Source organism: Athalia rosae, chromosome 2 (genome assembly GCF_917208135.1).
Source record: "Athalia rosae chromosome 2, iyAthRosa1.1, whole genome shotgun sequence".
NCBI lineage: Eukaryota > Metazoa > Arthropoda > Insecta > Hymenoptera > Athaliidae > Athalia > Athalia rosae.
The window spans coordinates 8,671,219-8,688,081 of record NC_064027.1 but is presented as its reverse complement, the minus strand read 5'-3'; the positions used below and the strand labels follow the sequence as shown (position 1 = coordinate 8,688,081).

General features: G+C 39.1%; 3 protein-coding genes across 8 annotated transcripts in view; 2 read left to right on the top strand and 1 right to left on the bottom strand.

The window, feature by feature from the left end:
• The first annotated feature begins 62 nt into the window (after positions 1-62).
• Positions 63-7,740, top strand: LOC105683882 (Fanconi anemia group D2 protein). 6 transcript variants are annotated; one of them, XM_048651233.1, is made up of 17 exons: positions 63-256; positions 629-1,718; positions 1,812-2,085; positions 2,152-2,511; positions 2,757-3,117; positions 3,213-3,646; positions 3,716-3,807; positions 3,948-4,122; positions 4,275-4,535; positions 4,609-4,933; positions 5,016-5,331; positions 5,495-5,701; positions 5,817-6,114; positions 6,219-6,436; positions 6,626-6,834; positions 7,008-7,146; positions 7,608-7,740. In XM_048651233.1, exons 2-16 carry the CDS (start codon positions 713-715, stop codon positions 7,122-7,124), a joined length of 4,653 nt encoding a protein of 1,550 aa, XP_048507190.1. In that variant the 5' UTR covers positions 63-256; positions 629-712; the 3' UTR covers positions 7,125-7,146; positions 7,608-7,740. The 6 variants fall into 6 exon arrangements, with proteins under 6 accessions (XP_048507190.1, XP_012252264.2, XP_020707697.2 ...); XM_012396841.3 differs by having other exon boundaries at positions 7,540-7,683; XM_020852038.2 differs by lacking the exon at positions 7,608-7,740 and adding an exon at positions 7,232-7,465.
• A 125-nt stretch (positions 7,741-7,865) lies between these two features.
• Positions 7,866-8,618, top strand: LOC105683904 (coiled-coil domain-containing protein 86). The gene is made up of 3 exons (XM_012396879.3): positions 7,866-8,054; positions 8,121-8,325; positions 8,468-8,618. The coding sequence occupies exons 1-3, from the start codon at positions 7,876-7,878 to the stop codon at positions 8,546-8,548; spliced, it is 465 nt and encodes a 154-aa protein (XP_012252302.2). The 5' UTR covers positions 7,866-7,875; the 3' UTR covers positions 8,549-8,618.
• The window catches only part of LOC105683890 (Fanconi anemia group J protein homolog), a 49,043-nt gene continuing 40,712 nt past the window's right edge, over positions 8,533-16,863 (bottom strand). Inside the window, exons 6-17 of the mRNA XM_012396862.3 lie at positions 12,290-12,388; positions 12,024-12,174; positions 11,751-11,846; positions 11,514-11,607; positions 11,170-11,394; positions 10,759-10,992; positions 10,363-10,680; positions 9,977-10,282; positions 9,561-9,893; positions 9,163-9,359; positions 9,045-9,096; positions 8,533-8,948 (exon numbers count right to left, since the gene is read on the bottom strand). Of these exons, the coding sequence (XP_012252285.2) occupies positions 8,838-8,948; positions 9,045-9,096; positions 9,163-9,359; positions 9,561-9,893; positions 9,977-10,282; positions 10,363-10,680; positions 10,759-10,992; positions 11,170-11,394; positions 11,514-11,607; positions 11,751-11,846; positions 12,024-12,174; positions 12,290-12,388 (2,216 nt within the window). The 3' untranslated portion in view covers positions 8,533-8,837. The remainder of the gene's footprint in view (positions 8,949-9,044; positions 9,097-9,162; positions 9,360-9,560; positions 9,894-9,976; positions 10,283-10,362; positions 10,681-10,758; positions 10,993-11,169; positions 11,395-11,513; positions 11,608-11,750; positions 11,847-12,023; positions 12,175-12,289; positions 12,389-16,863) is intronic.

Below are 16,863 nucleotides of genomic sequence, written 5' to 3'. Positions count from 1 at the left end.
CGAGGAGGGTGTCAGGTGCTGCTAGTTCAAAAAACTGGTTGCCGGGTCCAGTGAGAGGGCGTAAGTTCGCAGGATTTTTGCGCTGGCATTTGCGCGCCAAAATTGGCCAGAACTTGTCGAATGCGTGTCAAAGTAGAATAGCGTAGCAGATAGTGAAAAAACGAGCCAACGAATGAGATCGTTGGCGTTGATGTCTTGTTGCATTCTCATACCACTGACCATAGTGTTATATCAGTCTCGTTTATAACTTTCGGAGGTAAGAGTACTTGCAATCAAGTTTTAGTCATTTTTATGTTTACATCATCGACGTTTGGCACCTCATACACCTTCACATTGCACTGACAATGATTTTCAAAATTAAAGGCCACATTAACCTGTTTACTTTTCACAGGCTTCTGTCACTAGTCATAAAGTCAGTCAGTGTCAGAAAATTTTGTGGAGGAACATATTTTTAGTCATATGAATTTATGTATACCAAAGGCAGAGATTCCAAAGGTCTGTGTGTAACAATAAGCGGGCAATAGAACAGATAGTCTCTTATTATTCACTGCATAAGGCCTGCAGATGAATGGGAAGTTTGCACTAGGATTCGACCTTTCATATTGGTTTCTTGTTTCACAAATTTCAGACTCAAACTTGTCACCATAATTCTGCCGTACAGTCATAAGGATAAAATAAGGACTAAGACTCCTTTAAAAGAGCTACAACAAAAATGGATAGAAGAAAGTTGAAAAAACTGCCAAGTTTACTTGGGCGATCTAGTACCAGTTCCGAACAGTCAATGAGTTCTGTTAGCAAGAACATAACAACTCGAAAGCCAAAACGGTTGTCATCTGCATCCCCTGAATCTGCTAGGGAGAATTTGACTAGCTCCAGAGAGGGATCTCCCTTAGTGTCTAGATCGAGTTCTAAGAAAAGAAAAATCTCGCCCAGTACTCAATTAACACCATCTAATATTACCAGTAATGTAACAACCAGCAACAGATTGTCAAGCATTTTGCCGCAGCCACAAATTCCTTCAGATGACTCGGACGAAGATGAAACGTTTATCACAAAATCCAAAGAATTAAAAAAAAAGAAACATGCTTGGTCCAAGACTGTGACCACTGATTCTCCTAAGGTGAAAGAAGTAAGTATTAGCAGAGATGCTGTAGAGCCAGAATCACAAAGATCAACTACTCCGAAATTACAAACCCAGGAAAAAAGACCTGCAAGCATCAAAAATACAACAAAAATTAAGGAAACTTCTGCAAACCGGAAGAGTGCTGGCACAAATTCTAGAATTGAACTCTCACACCACAATTCTGGAACAAGATCATTAGCTGCAGAAATTTCTTCGCCGGAAGAACAGGTGAATAAAAAACAAGCAACCAACACCAGGAAAAAATCTCTGGAAAAGAGTAACAGGACTCCTAAAAAAAAGAGGCAAAGAGCTGATAGTTTCAATGACCAAGAGCTGGAAGGAGACAGTACCACCGACGATGACATGTTTGGGGAAATTTCGCCAAAGAAAAATACCGCAAATAGAAAAAAACAATCTCCAAATAAAATCCTCATGAAAAGCCCCTCAAAACAGAAAAAATCACCTGAGTTTTCTCGGATAACACGCAGTCAAAGTTCTAATAGGACACCTACAAAAAAAAACACTGTATCATATTTTCCAACGTTTTTAAAACGAGCTGGTATTATTCTGAAAAGCGATGGCCCAAATTTGTTGTGTAAGTTTAAACCAATGTTTTATTTGCCATTACTAACAAATAACTGTTATAAGAAAAAAGTGACATGTTTATAAAACTTAAATGGGGTCTCAGGTGATAGCTGGCGCAAGATTGCTGAAAAATTGGATGTGATGATAAACTCTAAAGAACATGATAAAGTGACGTTTTTAAAGGAGTGGGATCATTTCATTGATGATATTGAAAATTTGGAAAGTATGTTGAGCCCGACAAAACAAGAAACCGAACAGGAAGTCTTTACTGATCAAAAAACCGAATCTGTTGCACGAATCCTATTACACGTACCATCTCTGCAGACCCATGTTTCTACATCACTGTTAGATCGACTTGCAATGGCTATACTTGCTGAGTAAGTGAAATATTTTAGTATCACTATAAAGTAGGCATGATGGGGAACAAAGTATTATGTTTGCAGGGATTCAGGAGATGATGTGCCATGGTCTGGTGTTTTATTGAAGCAGTTTAAATTCTTGGAAAAAATTGTTGCTCCGCATATTTTGATTGAAAAGTTGGGGGAGCTGTTAGAATCAGCGCACACGTATTTCCAAGGTGAAATAATATCGTGTTTACCTCAAATTGTTATTGATTCCCAACATCATGCTGTTGCTGATATACTTATCAAGTTGATTGAGGATAAGCCTGAATTAACTGCAGTTATATTAGACTGCATATTAGAATTGACTCTGAGCAAGGATTATTTGAATAGGGTACATGAAAAAGCCTTGGATTTATTGAAACATAATCCACAATTAAGCGCTGTGCCCAATATAACGAGGTATTTATGAAGCTATGGTTGATGTTCTTGTTCTAAATTAGTATTGATATGCAAGAATTGAAGAAAAACGAGAATTGAACATGAAGTTGCTTACTTTATTAGAACTTTGACAAAATTAATAAGAAACATTTCGTCGTTACAAGTCTGTGTATATTCACCTAATACTATTCCCATAATTTGCCTTCTGAGCACTTCTAGCAAATTGATATTTTCAGCACCTTTCAATTTTATAACTTTGTGTTCAGGTTTGTCTTGAGTGAGAGTTCGGCCCCTGAATCTCGAATAAAAGCATTAGCTGCTCTCCGTTCTGTGGATATGCAACCCTTGGTTACTGAAAATATAGAGGAGTGCTTCTCTAATCAAGTTTTAACTGTAAATGCTTTGAAGATGTCGTGTCAAGTTTTGAAACCGCTAGCTGATTCAATAATCACAGTTATCCAACGCATCAAAAAAGATCCTAAGCCGTTAGATTTGGTCCTATTATTATTGATTTTCTCAACCAATAGTTCTAAGAAGAAAAATGTAGAGATTTTACTCAAGTATCGCGTGCGGACGGGATTTTATAGAACAAGTTTATTAAACACATTCTACTATGACTATAAAGAGGTTTGTAGTGATTTATGAAATCTAATTTTTTCCAAATTAACTGTACAGTGCAGGGTAACATTATACTAAAAAATAGCTTGGTTTGCCTTTCCTAGGTGGCTCGCGACTTACAATCAATGGCCTTACCTTTGGCTTGTCATCTCTTGAAAGCCGGTGATCGTGTATACGCTGACTTTGCAATTGAATGGTTTCGTTTGATGTTGCTAAGTCAAGCAGATGCAATTCACAAACAGCAAGAAGTATTAGCCAAGATAATTAAAATGACTAGTGCTGGTACTGATACATCAAAAAATGCCCTGATGATTCTCAGCAAAATGGCATGCAAAGATGCCGAAAGAGAACATTTACAGAAACATTCTCATCATTTAAGGATTCTGCTTGAAGAAGTGGATAGTCTTGATTTAGAAGAAGTCGCTACGTTGAGTGATTTATTGCATGGACTGTGTATTAGTTCCAATTCGACTTCGGATGCTCTGCAGGGAGATTTGAATATCTTATTGTCCAAGCAGCTTGCCAGTTCAAAACCATTGTAAGTATGGTAGACTGTGTCTATCGAGGGCTTGCAAGGCATCGTTATTTGAATGATAAATTCTTTTAGGACCAAGTGTAAGGGTGTATTAGGGGCGGTTATGGCCATTAAGCACACAGCTTCATATGCAGGAACTAAAAAATTGGCGCTCCAGTTATTCAGTGAGTACTATAAACTAAAAATTGAAAACCAAAGTTCTTCCAGCCTTTTCAAATTGATATTTGAATTGTTGGCAGATGTCTTCATTGAAGTCATTTAGAAAACGACGTTATTATTCATTTAATCTTCTTATTTTGTGCAGAGCAAGTAGTTGCAGCAGTTAAAAATTGCTCCAGATCCAGGTCTTTGTTTTACGACCAAATGGCAGAAATTATTGCAAATACACCAAATTTGGATGAAAGTTTTTTGACAGTCTTCACAGATCACTTTACCGCAGAACTGTTTGAACTATATCTCGAAGACATTAAAATATACAGGTATTTATGGTGTTGGTAAATTTTTCGCGTTACGAATTATGATTGCTTCATCACTATGTCTACTCCTTATTTTAAGATTTATACATTCATCAATATCACGTTTAGATGAAAGGGAGTATTGTGTTTACGAGTGTGTACCTTGGTATATTTAGGGGAAACTTCACGGCTCATTTTAATTTGAATCCTGAATCCGAAGATCCTGAAGATGCGGTATATGCTGTAAAATTTGGGGAAGGAATAAGTGGCTCAGGGGTCTCAGCTCTGTTCAAACTCATCAAGGCTTGTCACATGAGGAGCAATAACGGTGAACTCGAATCAATCGATATTCTCTTAGGGTGTCCAGTTCTCATGATGAAAGACCTCCATGACCCAGATGCTGTGGTATTGGACCAAATGTTTAATTGTATCAATTGGTAAGATGATTTGTGTTGAAAATAGGAGATGTACGCTATTCGCTAACAACCGTTATACTTTGAATTGTTACAGGTTCAGAGAAATAATCAGTGGCTTTGTAACTCAAACCAGTAGTGACTTGCAAACGACTCTATTGAAACGCTTAGAACACTTAATGAATCTTCAAGCTGAGCTCAGTATGAATTTGATGATGGCTGAACCCCATTATCAACCACCTATATGCTATTTCCATCATTTTCCATCACCGCCATTCGTCAAGACCGAGAAGAAGACTGGTAAACGCGGCAATAAAGTTGCTTTAGATAAATCGAGTAGTCTTTCGGAATGGGCATCCTGGGAATCTGGCTCTGCTCTTGTCTCTAAGAATACCGCTTATTTTAGACGACTGGATGCGAAGGTGAGTCTCAAAAGCTATATCCATAACACGGATTTGTCAAATGCTTTGTTGTACTTGTTACTATGGGTTTGTGTTTCGGCAGATAGCTCATCTTCTTGATTATTCAATGGAAATAAGATTGACACAGAGTAAAACCAATATTATTACAATCGCACAAGTATGTTTCATCATTAAAGAGCTGTTGGCTATGCTAGAAAACGAGGCATCTCAAATATTCATGAAAGATTTAGTAAGCTTACTACCAAAAGTGTGTTCTAAGTTGGAACAGGTTACAATTGAATTACGAGAAAAAGATGATAGCCAGAACAGAGAATGCTTCAGATTACTACTATGTCTCTTGGCAGCAATCTTTAATTGGAAAGGATTTCATAATTCCATTAATAACGCAATGCTTCGAGGTCAGTCTTGCTGTAGGAAGGATATTTGTATTACCCAATCAGATTTCAATGACATTCAATATCGCAAACTAACACTCGTTAAACTGTCTAGAATGTGTTTGATTAGATGATATGTTTTTCTTCTAAAGAAATCAGCCAACGAAATCAATATTATAATTTTCAGACGCATTAAGGACAGTTGCTAGTCAAACTAACGAATCAAACACACTGTTGCGATCTTGTAAAGAGTTGGTGACCCAGTCGTGTTTGTACGTTGAATTACTGGTCGATATCGCAACGCGTCTCCCAGTTGCCATTGCACTTGTTGGCTTGTTCCAAGCTCTGGTGCAGCACTCTGAAAGCCATTCCGTACAACATAAAGAGAACTTAGGCAAGTATGAAATTAAATGTTATATTTCAGCTATTCATACGTTCGATTGATGACTGACTAATAATTTCGGCAGCCATCTGAAATGTTTGATGAAAGTTTTTGTTTTTTTCTGTAGCAAAAATGGCATACGGATTTTTATGCCTTGATTGGCCTGAAGATAAAAGTAATGCTTCATCGTATAAGCTAGGCATCGATACCCTCTTGAAGAGCTGGCTCACCAATGAACCTAATCCATTAGGCACTATGGTTACATTGCTAGAGTGGTTACCTGAAGAAGTTGAAAAATTAGAAATGCCAAAAGATTATTTAGCCAGACTTTCATCGATTACCAAAAATGTCTTCACGTTATTATTCAAACGTATTTTTTGTGGAGTAATCGAAGGTGTCAAGATATCACTAGCCTCAGCTATCAAGTAAGAAACGTATGAGATCTTGACTATCTCTAGATACAACTGAGTAACCCACTATGCTTATCAAGTTATTTGGCACAAAAAGTAAAGGGGTTTGCTTCTTTCAGTGATAGCGAAAGAATACAAATTTGGGTTTCTGTCACAACTTGTGTACACAGTATCGTCCAGATATGTAAAAAAATGGAGTACAAACCACATTGGTCGCTATTTCTGCGATATATTCCTACCGTAGTGAAGTTCTTTCTCTCTACTGGGATGCCTATTCTTGAGCATAACTTGAAACATCACGTGGAAGAAATAACGGGAATTGTAAAACAATTGCAAGGTACGTACATAAATGATGTTTTCATGCCAAAGCACGATAGTGTGCTAAAAGAGAACAACATTTCAAGTATAATTTGTTAATGAGTAAAGTAATTGTACGTAGTGGCAATAGCTAAATATTGTGTAAAAAATTGATTCGCTCGTTTTTGGAAGGATCGATATGTTAAATAAAGTTCTTTCATATTAATAGAAGGAATGAGGTACCTCCATGTTCTGTGTTGCCACACTACAGTGACGGCGGATACGACTTTAGCGAAATACGTACCCGTCGCAAAATCTACGCATGAACGTTTCATTTTTAGTGTGAAAGGTATGATGGTACTTAATAATAGTTCAGATGCGTTTTGGATGGGCAATCTAATCAATAAGGACATCAAAGGACAAGCAATTGAACATAAGGTGAGTAATCTCATTATTTGTTGGTAACTTTTAGTACGAATGATATTTAAATATTTAAGGTACTTACTAATCACATACGGTATAATCATTCAAGTCTTAAAAAGTTTTTGTATGGAACGCTATAATGGTTTACTGTTAGCATGTTGGGTAGTTGAAGTATGTTTGATTTGCAGCATAATTGTGAAGAGTCATCTACAACAACAGCAAACTCTATTCAAACGGATGTTTCGGAAGCATTGCTCACTGATTCATCGGAGGAGGAGATGGATCTTGAAGATGAAATGGAATAATGAACTGATTCGTGTCGAATAGGTAATTCCTCCCTACATTCAATGTTAACGAAAGTTTTTCAGATTACTGACATAAATATTTCTATTCGCTTATCTAACGCGCGAAGATATCTCGGAAAATGAACATGATATGGCTAAAGAGTCTCAACAAAAAATATTTTTTATACTTTGGTAAAATCTTCACTCAAGGTGTAAGTCACACAGGTATATGTAAATGTATATATAGAATAGTTCTAATTATTAAGTTTACCATATATATCTATGGTTTTCCGTATTACTACCCTAACAGATGATTTTTATCTCAATGTTACTATTTTTATTAAAAGCTTAATACTTTGCAAGCGGTGTTATCGTGTATATTGAGTAACTTGACATATGAAAGAGTCCCTCATGGTATTTTGATCTTGGTTTCCAGATCTAATGACTACCCTTAAAAATGATTGATTTGTATTGATATAATCAAGAAAGGCTGTTCCTCCGTAGATTTTCAATGATATAAATTAGTAAACTGTGGTTTCAACTTGGTCCTCATTTTCCAACGTACTTTGATTGCACTGGCGTGGTATTTGATGACTGCTAACTTACCGGCCGAATATTATATGTATATCAGTGAAACGTCACCACTGCGGTTCGAATGAAATCCGAGAACCCTACTCGTGCACGTGTTGTTTTGACTGTAGCGGTCTAACCTCTAATCAGTGTGATTCTAAACCTGTGTTCTGAACGCTCTAAACGCATAATCTATGTGACAATGACGGAGATTGAAGAAAATGTAATTCGCATGGAGGATATATTGGATAAAAAAAAAGAAAAGCCAGTTGCTTCTATTCAATCCAAAAAAGTGAATAAACTTAGTAAGCATGTTGAGAAGGTTGCTGTGCCCAAAGGCAAGCCAAAATCAGGAAGGGTTTGGAAGGAACCGAGAACTAGGTAAGACGTGGTTATTTCGTTGAGATATTCATATTTTTTTTAATCATTCCTTGGAATCATGTGCAGATTCTCATCTATAATAAAGACTCGTGGTACGCGACTATCTTTTGAAAAAAAACAAAAATTAAGGGCTGAGTTGAAACGGGTGAAAGATCTTTCCAGGGCTGTTATAGCCCAACGCCAAGCTGAAAAAGAGGCAAAAAAGCAAAGAAGAATTGAGAACTTGAAGCGTGCTGAAGAAAATCGAAAAAAGAGTGAAATAGTCCAAGTAGTGAGTACTTCTTTTTCATGAGATAATTTGAATCAAATTAAATGATAAAAAACATTGAATAACTGAGTTCATCGAAGACTATAATGCATGGTGAACTACAATATTGTTTTTAGTGAATAATTATTGTCTCTGATTATTTCAGATCAAGAATACCGCCAAGATAAAGAATATGAAGAAAAAACATCTGAGAAAGTTGGAGAAGCGTGATACGACAAACATGTGATTTATTCATAATGTTAGAACATAACTAACTTATACAGATATTTTTTCCAATAAACGTAATTCGCAGTTTACATAAATGAGTTGTTTCTCTAATACCTCACCTTTAATCGCAATACTTGGCCAATATCAGATGCCTCACAATATTATCAAAAGAAATGAGTAAAAAAAGTCGTTTCATAAAAAAATCAGGATTCATTGTATTTGCCACCGAATACGGTTTATAGAACCTGATTCGTCATTCGGAACGTTACACCATGGCTCATCATTTAAGAATGTAAAGAAACGTTTGTTTATAGATCAGAGCTATCGGTATCCAAGGTTTTTGGTTTTGTTCGTTCAAGCTGTTTGGCTACAAATTGTCGAAGTTCTTGAGATAGGTCATATCGCGTAGAATCCCGCCACTGTAAGTATAAAAATTGCGATTTTATCATTATTTTTTATCGTTACATGAAACACTACCGAGTGGTTTATATATGAAAGTTTAGGTTTCTACTCACCATTGTCTTGACCCATTTTGGTAGATAGTTATAATTAGTGGGTTCAAGAAATCTGTAACGACATTGAAAAAAAGATTATAGCATACAGTTGGAAGTGGTACACTGTTTTGAGACTCACCGTTGATCGACCAGAAGCACGGCTCCCCAATCATTACGATGTCTTAAGCAACGTCCAAGGGCCTGATTCAGAGCTCTGAATGCTTGAACTGTATACCATTCGCCACCTTTTAGCAAGCCTTTTGATTGTTTCAGGTCATTGTATGTAAACTTCATATCTACTGATGGATCTTTTCGGACAGAATAGGGTATTCCAATCTGTTGCAAAAAACATTCCGCGATGTGCGATTAACTCTTGATTCTTTGTGAGAAATAATTGTTTTAGTACAAGAACTGGTGACTTTTACGACCAAATCGTGCATATTCCGTTTGCGTGAATAATTAGAAAATCGACTATTTGTTGCTGTTTTTGATTTTTTTTTAGAATGATTCTACTTTAATACGAAAGAATTATTATACCGTCATAACACATCGTGCTTCATCATCACTGAAATCAATTCCTTCTGCAATTTTTCCTCTGAAAACTGCGAAGAGTAGAGCTCCAGTAACCCCGTCTTGTGGGCCGTCTGAAGTTGCTTGAATGATCTCCCGGTACTTTTTCATAATTGGTGCAAGCTTACTAGTACCCCTTGGTTCCTGTAAGACATATTTGATTTCCTCCAATCTCGTCCAGCATGAAGTTTGCTTCCATCTAGTGATTTGCTTCTCCATCATGCTATATGACGAGAAAAAGCACAAGACTCCGTGTGGAATCACCCTACTAACTTGTAGGATGAGGTTGCCCAATTCATCCTGAAAATAAGCTCATGTCTAGTTATGTCTTCAATGATGATATTCAATCAACTATCGAAAAAATAATCTTCGAATCCACTCACTTGGAAAGTCCAGGAGTTGACGTTCGTATAGTTTGCTTTGAGCTGCGCTCCGGTGGGACCGCATGAAATTCCTCGAATGTACACGTTTTCCTTGGGTACAACGTGGTTGGCATCTAATTTGTGCGTAAAGATAGTTCCCAGTTCGCTTTGGAAAGAATTTATCGGCGACAGTGTTCCAGACGCAAGGATTATCGACCTTGCCATATTCGCCAGAGGAGCAAAAATTACCGCTGGATTCATGCACAGCATTTGGAGAGAACGCATGCGTATAGTAGAATCTCGCGAGTGCCAAGTATTATCAGCCAACTGATTAAAACAAAGACAAACTTCGTCATATACCAACTTATAGCATGCAATTCAGGGCAAATTGTTAATCAAAATCGTACTGGTCTCGAATCTTGGACATTTGATTCGATGATGCAGGACCTGTAGTCGTCAGCCAAAGATTCGGTAGTCAACACTTTAAGCGCAAACAAGAGGTCTTCCAACAAGTTTTTCGTCATCTGCGTTATCGTCGGCATCAATATAACACCAGATTGTTGTTTCGTAATCGATTCTTTTGCGCTGGTAAAGTCTTTTATTGCTGCACCCGCAGCTGCTTTAAAAGAATTGCATACGCCTTTGCCCAAACCGTGTATATCGAACAACTCTTTGAGCTCGCGTCCAGTCCAGAAAGCACTGCTCGCTGTATCGTTGAATTTATCCTAGGTTTCGAATTGGATTAATTTCAACAGGATGATCGGACACGAAGAATGAACGTGCAGTCGGAGGGATTAACTCACCACCGTGTTCAAAATGTTGACTTTTAAGAAGTCGAGTAAACTCAAAAGATATGCTTCAATCTCTTCATAGGTCAGACAATCATCTTTACGTGACGCACGGAGTATTTTGCACTCCACGGCAGCTTCGGAGATTTTATCTGCACGAAAAGTAATACTTCCCACCTCTCTGCTCAATTCTTCGATATTGTGAGCCTCATCCAGGATAACTACTTGGCCGGACAACTGTAGTTGCATCTGAAATTATGGAAAATTAGAAATAGTTGGCGGTTCTAGATAGAAACAGAAGATCGTGATACGAGGAAAGTTTCAGCTATGACGGTCGCCCGAGATAATTGCTCGATTCATTTGATCCAGTCCGCTACGAGTTCTACATTCTCAGAATTTCGATTGATGCCAAAATGCTGTACTCACGCTTTCGCGAATACTTGGATCAACCAAATAGTTGTAAGGACAAAAAACAATATCCGCCTCCGACATCAAGGTCTTAGCTGCAAAATATGGACACGCTGATTGCTCTTTGCCAATTTCTACCAAGTCTTCGATATCCCATGGTCCGTTAATTCCCAAATTATTCAACATATAGTTCGAGGATATCCTTTGTCTGTTGCTTTCGTTGTAGTATCTACAGCCAGAGGCCTGCAATGCGAGAATATGTACACAGGTACGCAATATAACTTATGTTACACAAGTGTTATGTTTCTTAGCGGAACTGCACTCCAGTGAGCAATATTCAATAAATAGAAATTTGTACGCACCTTTTGTGGGTCAAGAAGACGGTTGCAAAGTTCAGTCTTATTTTCTTTCGACTCTTGTATGCATGTGAATTCTCTACTGCTTAAAATTGTCATACTGTAAAGAAGGTAGTGGATTTATCGGAAGAGTTCTGTACATTGTTTTTTTCTTTCAAGGTATAATATGAACCATTATCTGATTCGATTACATTTTTTTAATTTGTTTGTAATAATACTGTTTTCAATGAACTTGAGACTTACGGTTTGTGTGCGTAAGCGGTTTTCTTCAACTCCCTAATCACCTGTTCAATCTGTTTGTGCGTGCGTGATCCGTAGTATATCGTCGGTACTTTTTGCCTAAAGAAGTGCAATGGAATATCAATCTCGGGAATAAATTCATGAACGCTTTACAAAGGAGACAATTCGGTCCTCATATCATTGATGGAATAAATCAATTAACTTGGAATTGTATGAGACAATCTTACTTGAATTGAGTATGCGACATGTTGACTACTTTTCGAATATTTAACGTACATTAATTTCAATACAGGTGCGACGGTATCTCCGTCATCTTCGAGAATGCTGTCGGCGTCCAATTTCTCCTTTTGAATAGCTGAACCGGGCGATGTTGATGGGCAGAATCTTTTGCGTGGCTGAAGATCCGCTTCGTTTGACGATTCGACATCTTGAAAAATTCGAAAAATAACATTTCATACATCGTCACAGTCTGCATGATTGGTATCTGAAATTTTTCCACTCTATCCAATCATCGTGAATCATAGATTTTATTATTGTCATACCATCGTCCCGAGCGAGTCTGCAACTTTTTAACGCGGAGGTGTCTCCCGCGCCCTGTTCTACATTCGGAGTGAAAATAGCGTTACCCGATGTTCTTGAATCTAGAACGAAATGAAGAGAGAGAAAAAAAAAAAAATAAAACAATTACTCGATAAAAATAACATGTATGCATACGTATATGATGGAATGGGAATCGCAAAGCTCACGATGTTGTGCGCTAAAAATTCACCCGTATATGTTTCTCGATCTCTCAGGCAGGTAAAACGGAGTGTATGGTTCTGTCCTACAAGGGACTAATATACTATAAGCGTAGGCACGAGTGCCGGAACCGTCAAAACATTAAACAGGGAATTGAAAAGAGGACATATCCAATTCAAAGAAGGAGCCAGAATAATGGCCTAATCCAAAAGGAGACTCGCCGACGCGACTTAAGCCCTTTTGACCATTGAAAGGGCCAAAACGAAGTCGTTGGCTTAAGCCGTTTGTCCAATTCTAAAGTCGCGGCAACAATTTCAATCTCATAATATACCTTATAGCCCTTTTTCCAAATCCTATTGATTCGTTTCACGTCTTTGTTAGACTCTAATCGTCCTCGGCGCGTTTAAAGAGTTAGGTCTTGATTCTGTTGCACTTAAACCGATTCAAACTTTATTTTTTAAAGATCCGTCGACAGCGATTTTTCAATCATATTTATCGCATATAGCCTTCTTCTGCAGGGCCAGCTGATGCATTATCTGCCTTCTGCACCTCTTACACATTACAATCGTGTTGTAATATTTTCTTACAATATTTTCAACAGCTTTCCGTCGCCATTGATAGAATATTCTCCTTTATATCCCGCACCGCTCTATAATTCGTACATTCGAAATCAGATGCATGTAAATACACCATATACCATAGAAATTCTATTACCTGCACTACTGAACTAAACGTGCAACTACGCGTATCTTGGGTAATTTCTATGGTGTGAACCCTAAGCTAGGTGTTCCTTGCGACGTAGCCTTCAATCCTGTCGTCAATACCTATAATTGACGCGAATGATGCCCCGTACTAGATGCTCTCGAAATATACAGGAGATCACATCCGTGCGAATCGTGGTGTATGTCTATCAGAGCGACGTCACGTCTATATACCTGTTATACGTCTGTGCAGCTTTATCCCTATCCTCAGGGAAGCGAATCTTACCGTCGTTGTGATTAAAGCCACGCAGCGTCTTTGCTCCGCTTTCAATTAGATTTCAGGGGGATTAGGATCGCTGTAGCTATACGTTCGTATCCTCACGGGCTTTTCGTAATCAAATTCTTGCCCTGTGTGGACCGCAGATTTGCGAACGTGTTTGAAAATTAATCTCCATGTCGTATGTAGTACACGTACGAGGTTACGTAGGCAAGAATGAGATATTTTCATCGAGGCGTAAATTTTCAGTGCATGAAAAAAACGTAAACCGTAAGAATATGCAGAAAAAAAAAAAATAAATAATGAAAAGAATCGCAAGGGAAACAAAAGAGCGGAGATATACATATAGAGAGGAATGAGAGAAGAGGGAATATGTAACGGTAAAAGCGGGAGAAAGAATCGACAAGGGAAGAAAAAAGAAATACGTCGGACACCCGAGAAAATTGTCTGAGCATGTATAGGTCGGATGAGGACGAGGACGAGGACGAACCGGTGTGCGCGCTGCAGGACTCAAGGACAGGCGTGGATATATGTGTTCACCGGTAACTGAGGGTGACCCAGGAGCGACCTGACGGGGGACCACGGGGGGGAGATACGAATATGGAGGGAGAGATTGCCGAGGGTTAAGATAGGAGATCCAAGGTACGGGATGGGCGACAGAGGCAGAGAGGGGCCAATCAGAACGCGGACCCCGAGGGTGCCGTTGCCAGGCAACCGTGCACGGCCAACACCCAAGGGGAGAAAAACCCCTACAGGCTTTCACCCTTGGATACAGTCCATCCGAAAATTTTCTCATCGCTTCTAGCGACGGGGAGAAAAAAGAGGAGCGATGCAACCCTTCGGGAACGAGAAACTCCCTCTCTCTCCATCTCGCTCGCTCCCTTTATTTCTCTTTTTCGCTTTACTCCTCGCCGAGTTCGGAACTTCAATTTTGCCGGATAATATCGCACCCCTATTGTGAGATCTCGACGCGGTCGGATTTGATAAAATGTTGGATGATTGACGTCATTTTAAGGATGATTAGAGTGGAAGCATTTAGTGTAATTGCCACTATTTACTGACGGGGTGGTTTCCGAACTTCCATACACACGGGCAATAATATTTGCACAAAATGTAATGCAGCGTATATATATTTCAAAGTGATTTTATGAATTCTCATAGAAAAAAACAAGGTGATCGGTGTTTAGCTGTTCTTCTTAATTCGCGGTACTTCATTATGGTTTCGGTATATTGTATCCGTGACGCGTTTGTTGGCCGAATGATTTGTTAGACGCGGAATTGATTACGAATCGATAGCGGGTCGCGACGCATGCATCGTTTGAATATGAATGAAAGTTAATCATTCATGATTCATAGATATCGCTCTCGTCAGATTCAGCTGGAGAAGTGATTGACTTTGACTGAACGTCATTGTTACAAGGATGTTATTATGACAACGCGGAGTCGATTCACATCTGTTTCATCTGTTTCACCGCTACCGCTGCAGCTGCATGCCGAGTAGCATTGGATTTATTATATTTTCCGTTGACATGCAAAAAAGATCGCAGGTATGCGACGAATCTTCGGCGCGGAGCGCGGAAAGAATATACAAGGCGTATACGCGGACGAGACATCGTCGCGGACCTGGCAAAAAAATAGAAATGGAAAAACCAAAATCATAACTTGCTTTTCATAGGACATCGCGAGTCAATTTACGTTCATTTGAAAATACCTTTGTACCTGTACGCCTACTTGTTTACAAAATATATCGGCACAACTGAGAGCTTGCGTACATATTACATATATAAACATACATAGGTATAGAAACTCAATACTTTGAATTTGGTTCGCGGTTAGCCTCGGAGGGCTTTTAGTTGGAGGGTTTTATTTCCCGCTGCATGACTCGTCAAGAGGTCGTCGGAGATCGTCGGGGTCGCCAATGGCGGGCGGGCGGGCGCAAAAAATCAAGTACCAATTAATTCGCGTCCGGGTTTTGGCGCAGGAAATTGTCGCTAATTGGTTTCACCGCGTAAGCTGACATCAGAACTCAACTTTATAACGGTCTAAGTATACCTGCATATCGGGGTTCAAATCTACCGGTATACAGGGTGCAAATATATAACGCTGTTAGTTGTACCTAATTTTTATCCAATGATCGTAATTTAATACCGCGAACGTAAGTGATACCCGCATATCAATTGTACACGTATCCGACCACCGAATCATGAAATCATAAGTCGTACCTCCGCGTCAGATTATGAAAAAATTGAAATTAGGATGAAAGTCGATGAATGGCGATTTTCCGTAAAAACTGCTCGATTTTCCAATCAAAATTTATGCGTAGGATTTGGATTCAGGTGCGAGCGGGCTGCGTGATCATACGTAAATGTATATGGGTGGGTTACGCAGCGATATAAATTCATATATGTTATGTATGTAATCTCGCGCACGTGTGCTCTCCGTATTAATTATAGGTCGTACAAGCGTGGCAGATGCATTAGACACGAAGATGGTCCCGAAGGGGATGTTCGGCCGGGAAAGCGGGAATAAGGGGAGTAGATGGTGGATGGGCGAGGTGTGCGCCGCTGTGCCAGCTCAAGGTGAGGCACAGGGGTTTCCAGAGTGTTATTGACATGGTGGTGTCGCGTGGCGGCCATCTTGGCCCGGTGGCACCCCTCGCTGTGTGACAGTCAGCCTGCACCCTTTCAACCCTCCAACGACCCTCCCAACCAGGACAGGCTCCGAGGGTCCCGGGGCTGCTGTCGCTATGGCGACCGATGCGCACACACCCCCGAATCCCGAATCATCGCGAATTCCCAGTCTTCGACGTGCGGGACGGGGACAAAAAAAATTCACGGTTATCTTCGTTCACGGCTATTTCTCGAATCCTTTTAACTACATACGTACGTACGGTATATTCCTCCGTAATTTGATATATGTATACCTACAAGTCGTACGATTCCTTGCATTTCGCGGAAAATTATTTCGCACAGAAATGTATGGGATGGCGGGTGCTTCTCCACGTACGCTACCGAATTATTATACCATTTTAACAATAAAGGTAAAACATTTTAATTGAAACGAATGGTAAAGCATGAAAAATAATAATTATTTCAGCAATACGTTGTAGAGTATTATTTTGGCAGGAAATTAATTAATTTAGGATAAATAATCGACTGATATTGTAGAAGTACATTACATTAGGCGCAAATATGTATACAATGGCTGCACGTGATCGATCAATTAATAATGTATAACGAGTTTTCGACGAGAATATAATTATGTAACGGCCTTTTGATTTCATCGGAACATTTGAGATCCGATTTGGTGAAACGCGACTAATAATAAAACCCCAGACGCTCCGATTTTGTAGGACAACGATCGTCCTGATAATCGATCGCAAAGAAATTGAAAAGAAAAA

Coding starts and splice junctions, on each gene's coding strand:
- LOC105683882 (XM_048651233.1), top strand. CDS start 713: ATGGATAGAAGAAAGTTGAAAAAACTGCCAAGTTTACTTGGGCGATCT. Junction 3,808..3,947: donor ATTGGCGCTCCAGTTATTCA/GTGAGTACTATA, acceptor TATTTTGTGCAG/AGCAAGTAGTTGCAGCAGTT. Junction 6,437..6,625: donor AATTGTAAAACAATTGCAAG/GTACGTACATAA, acceptor TCATATTAATAG/AAGGAATGAGGTACCTCCAT.
- LOC105683904 (XM_012396879.3), top strand. CDS start 7,876: ATGACGGAGATTGAAGAAAATGTAATTCGCATGGAGGATATATTGGAT. Junction 8,055..8,120: donor TGGAAGGAACCGAGAACTAG/GTAAGACGTGGT, acceptor AATCATGTGCAG/ATTCTCATCTATAATAAAGA. Junction 8,326..8,467: donor AGAGTGAAATAGTCCAAGTA/GTGAGTACTTCT, acceptor TGATTATTTCAG/ATCAAGAATACCGCCAAGAT.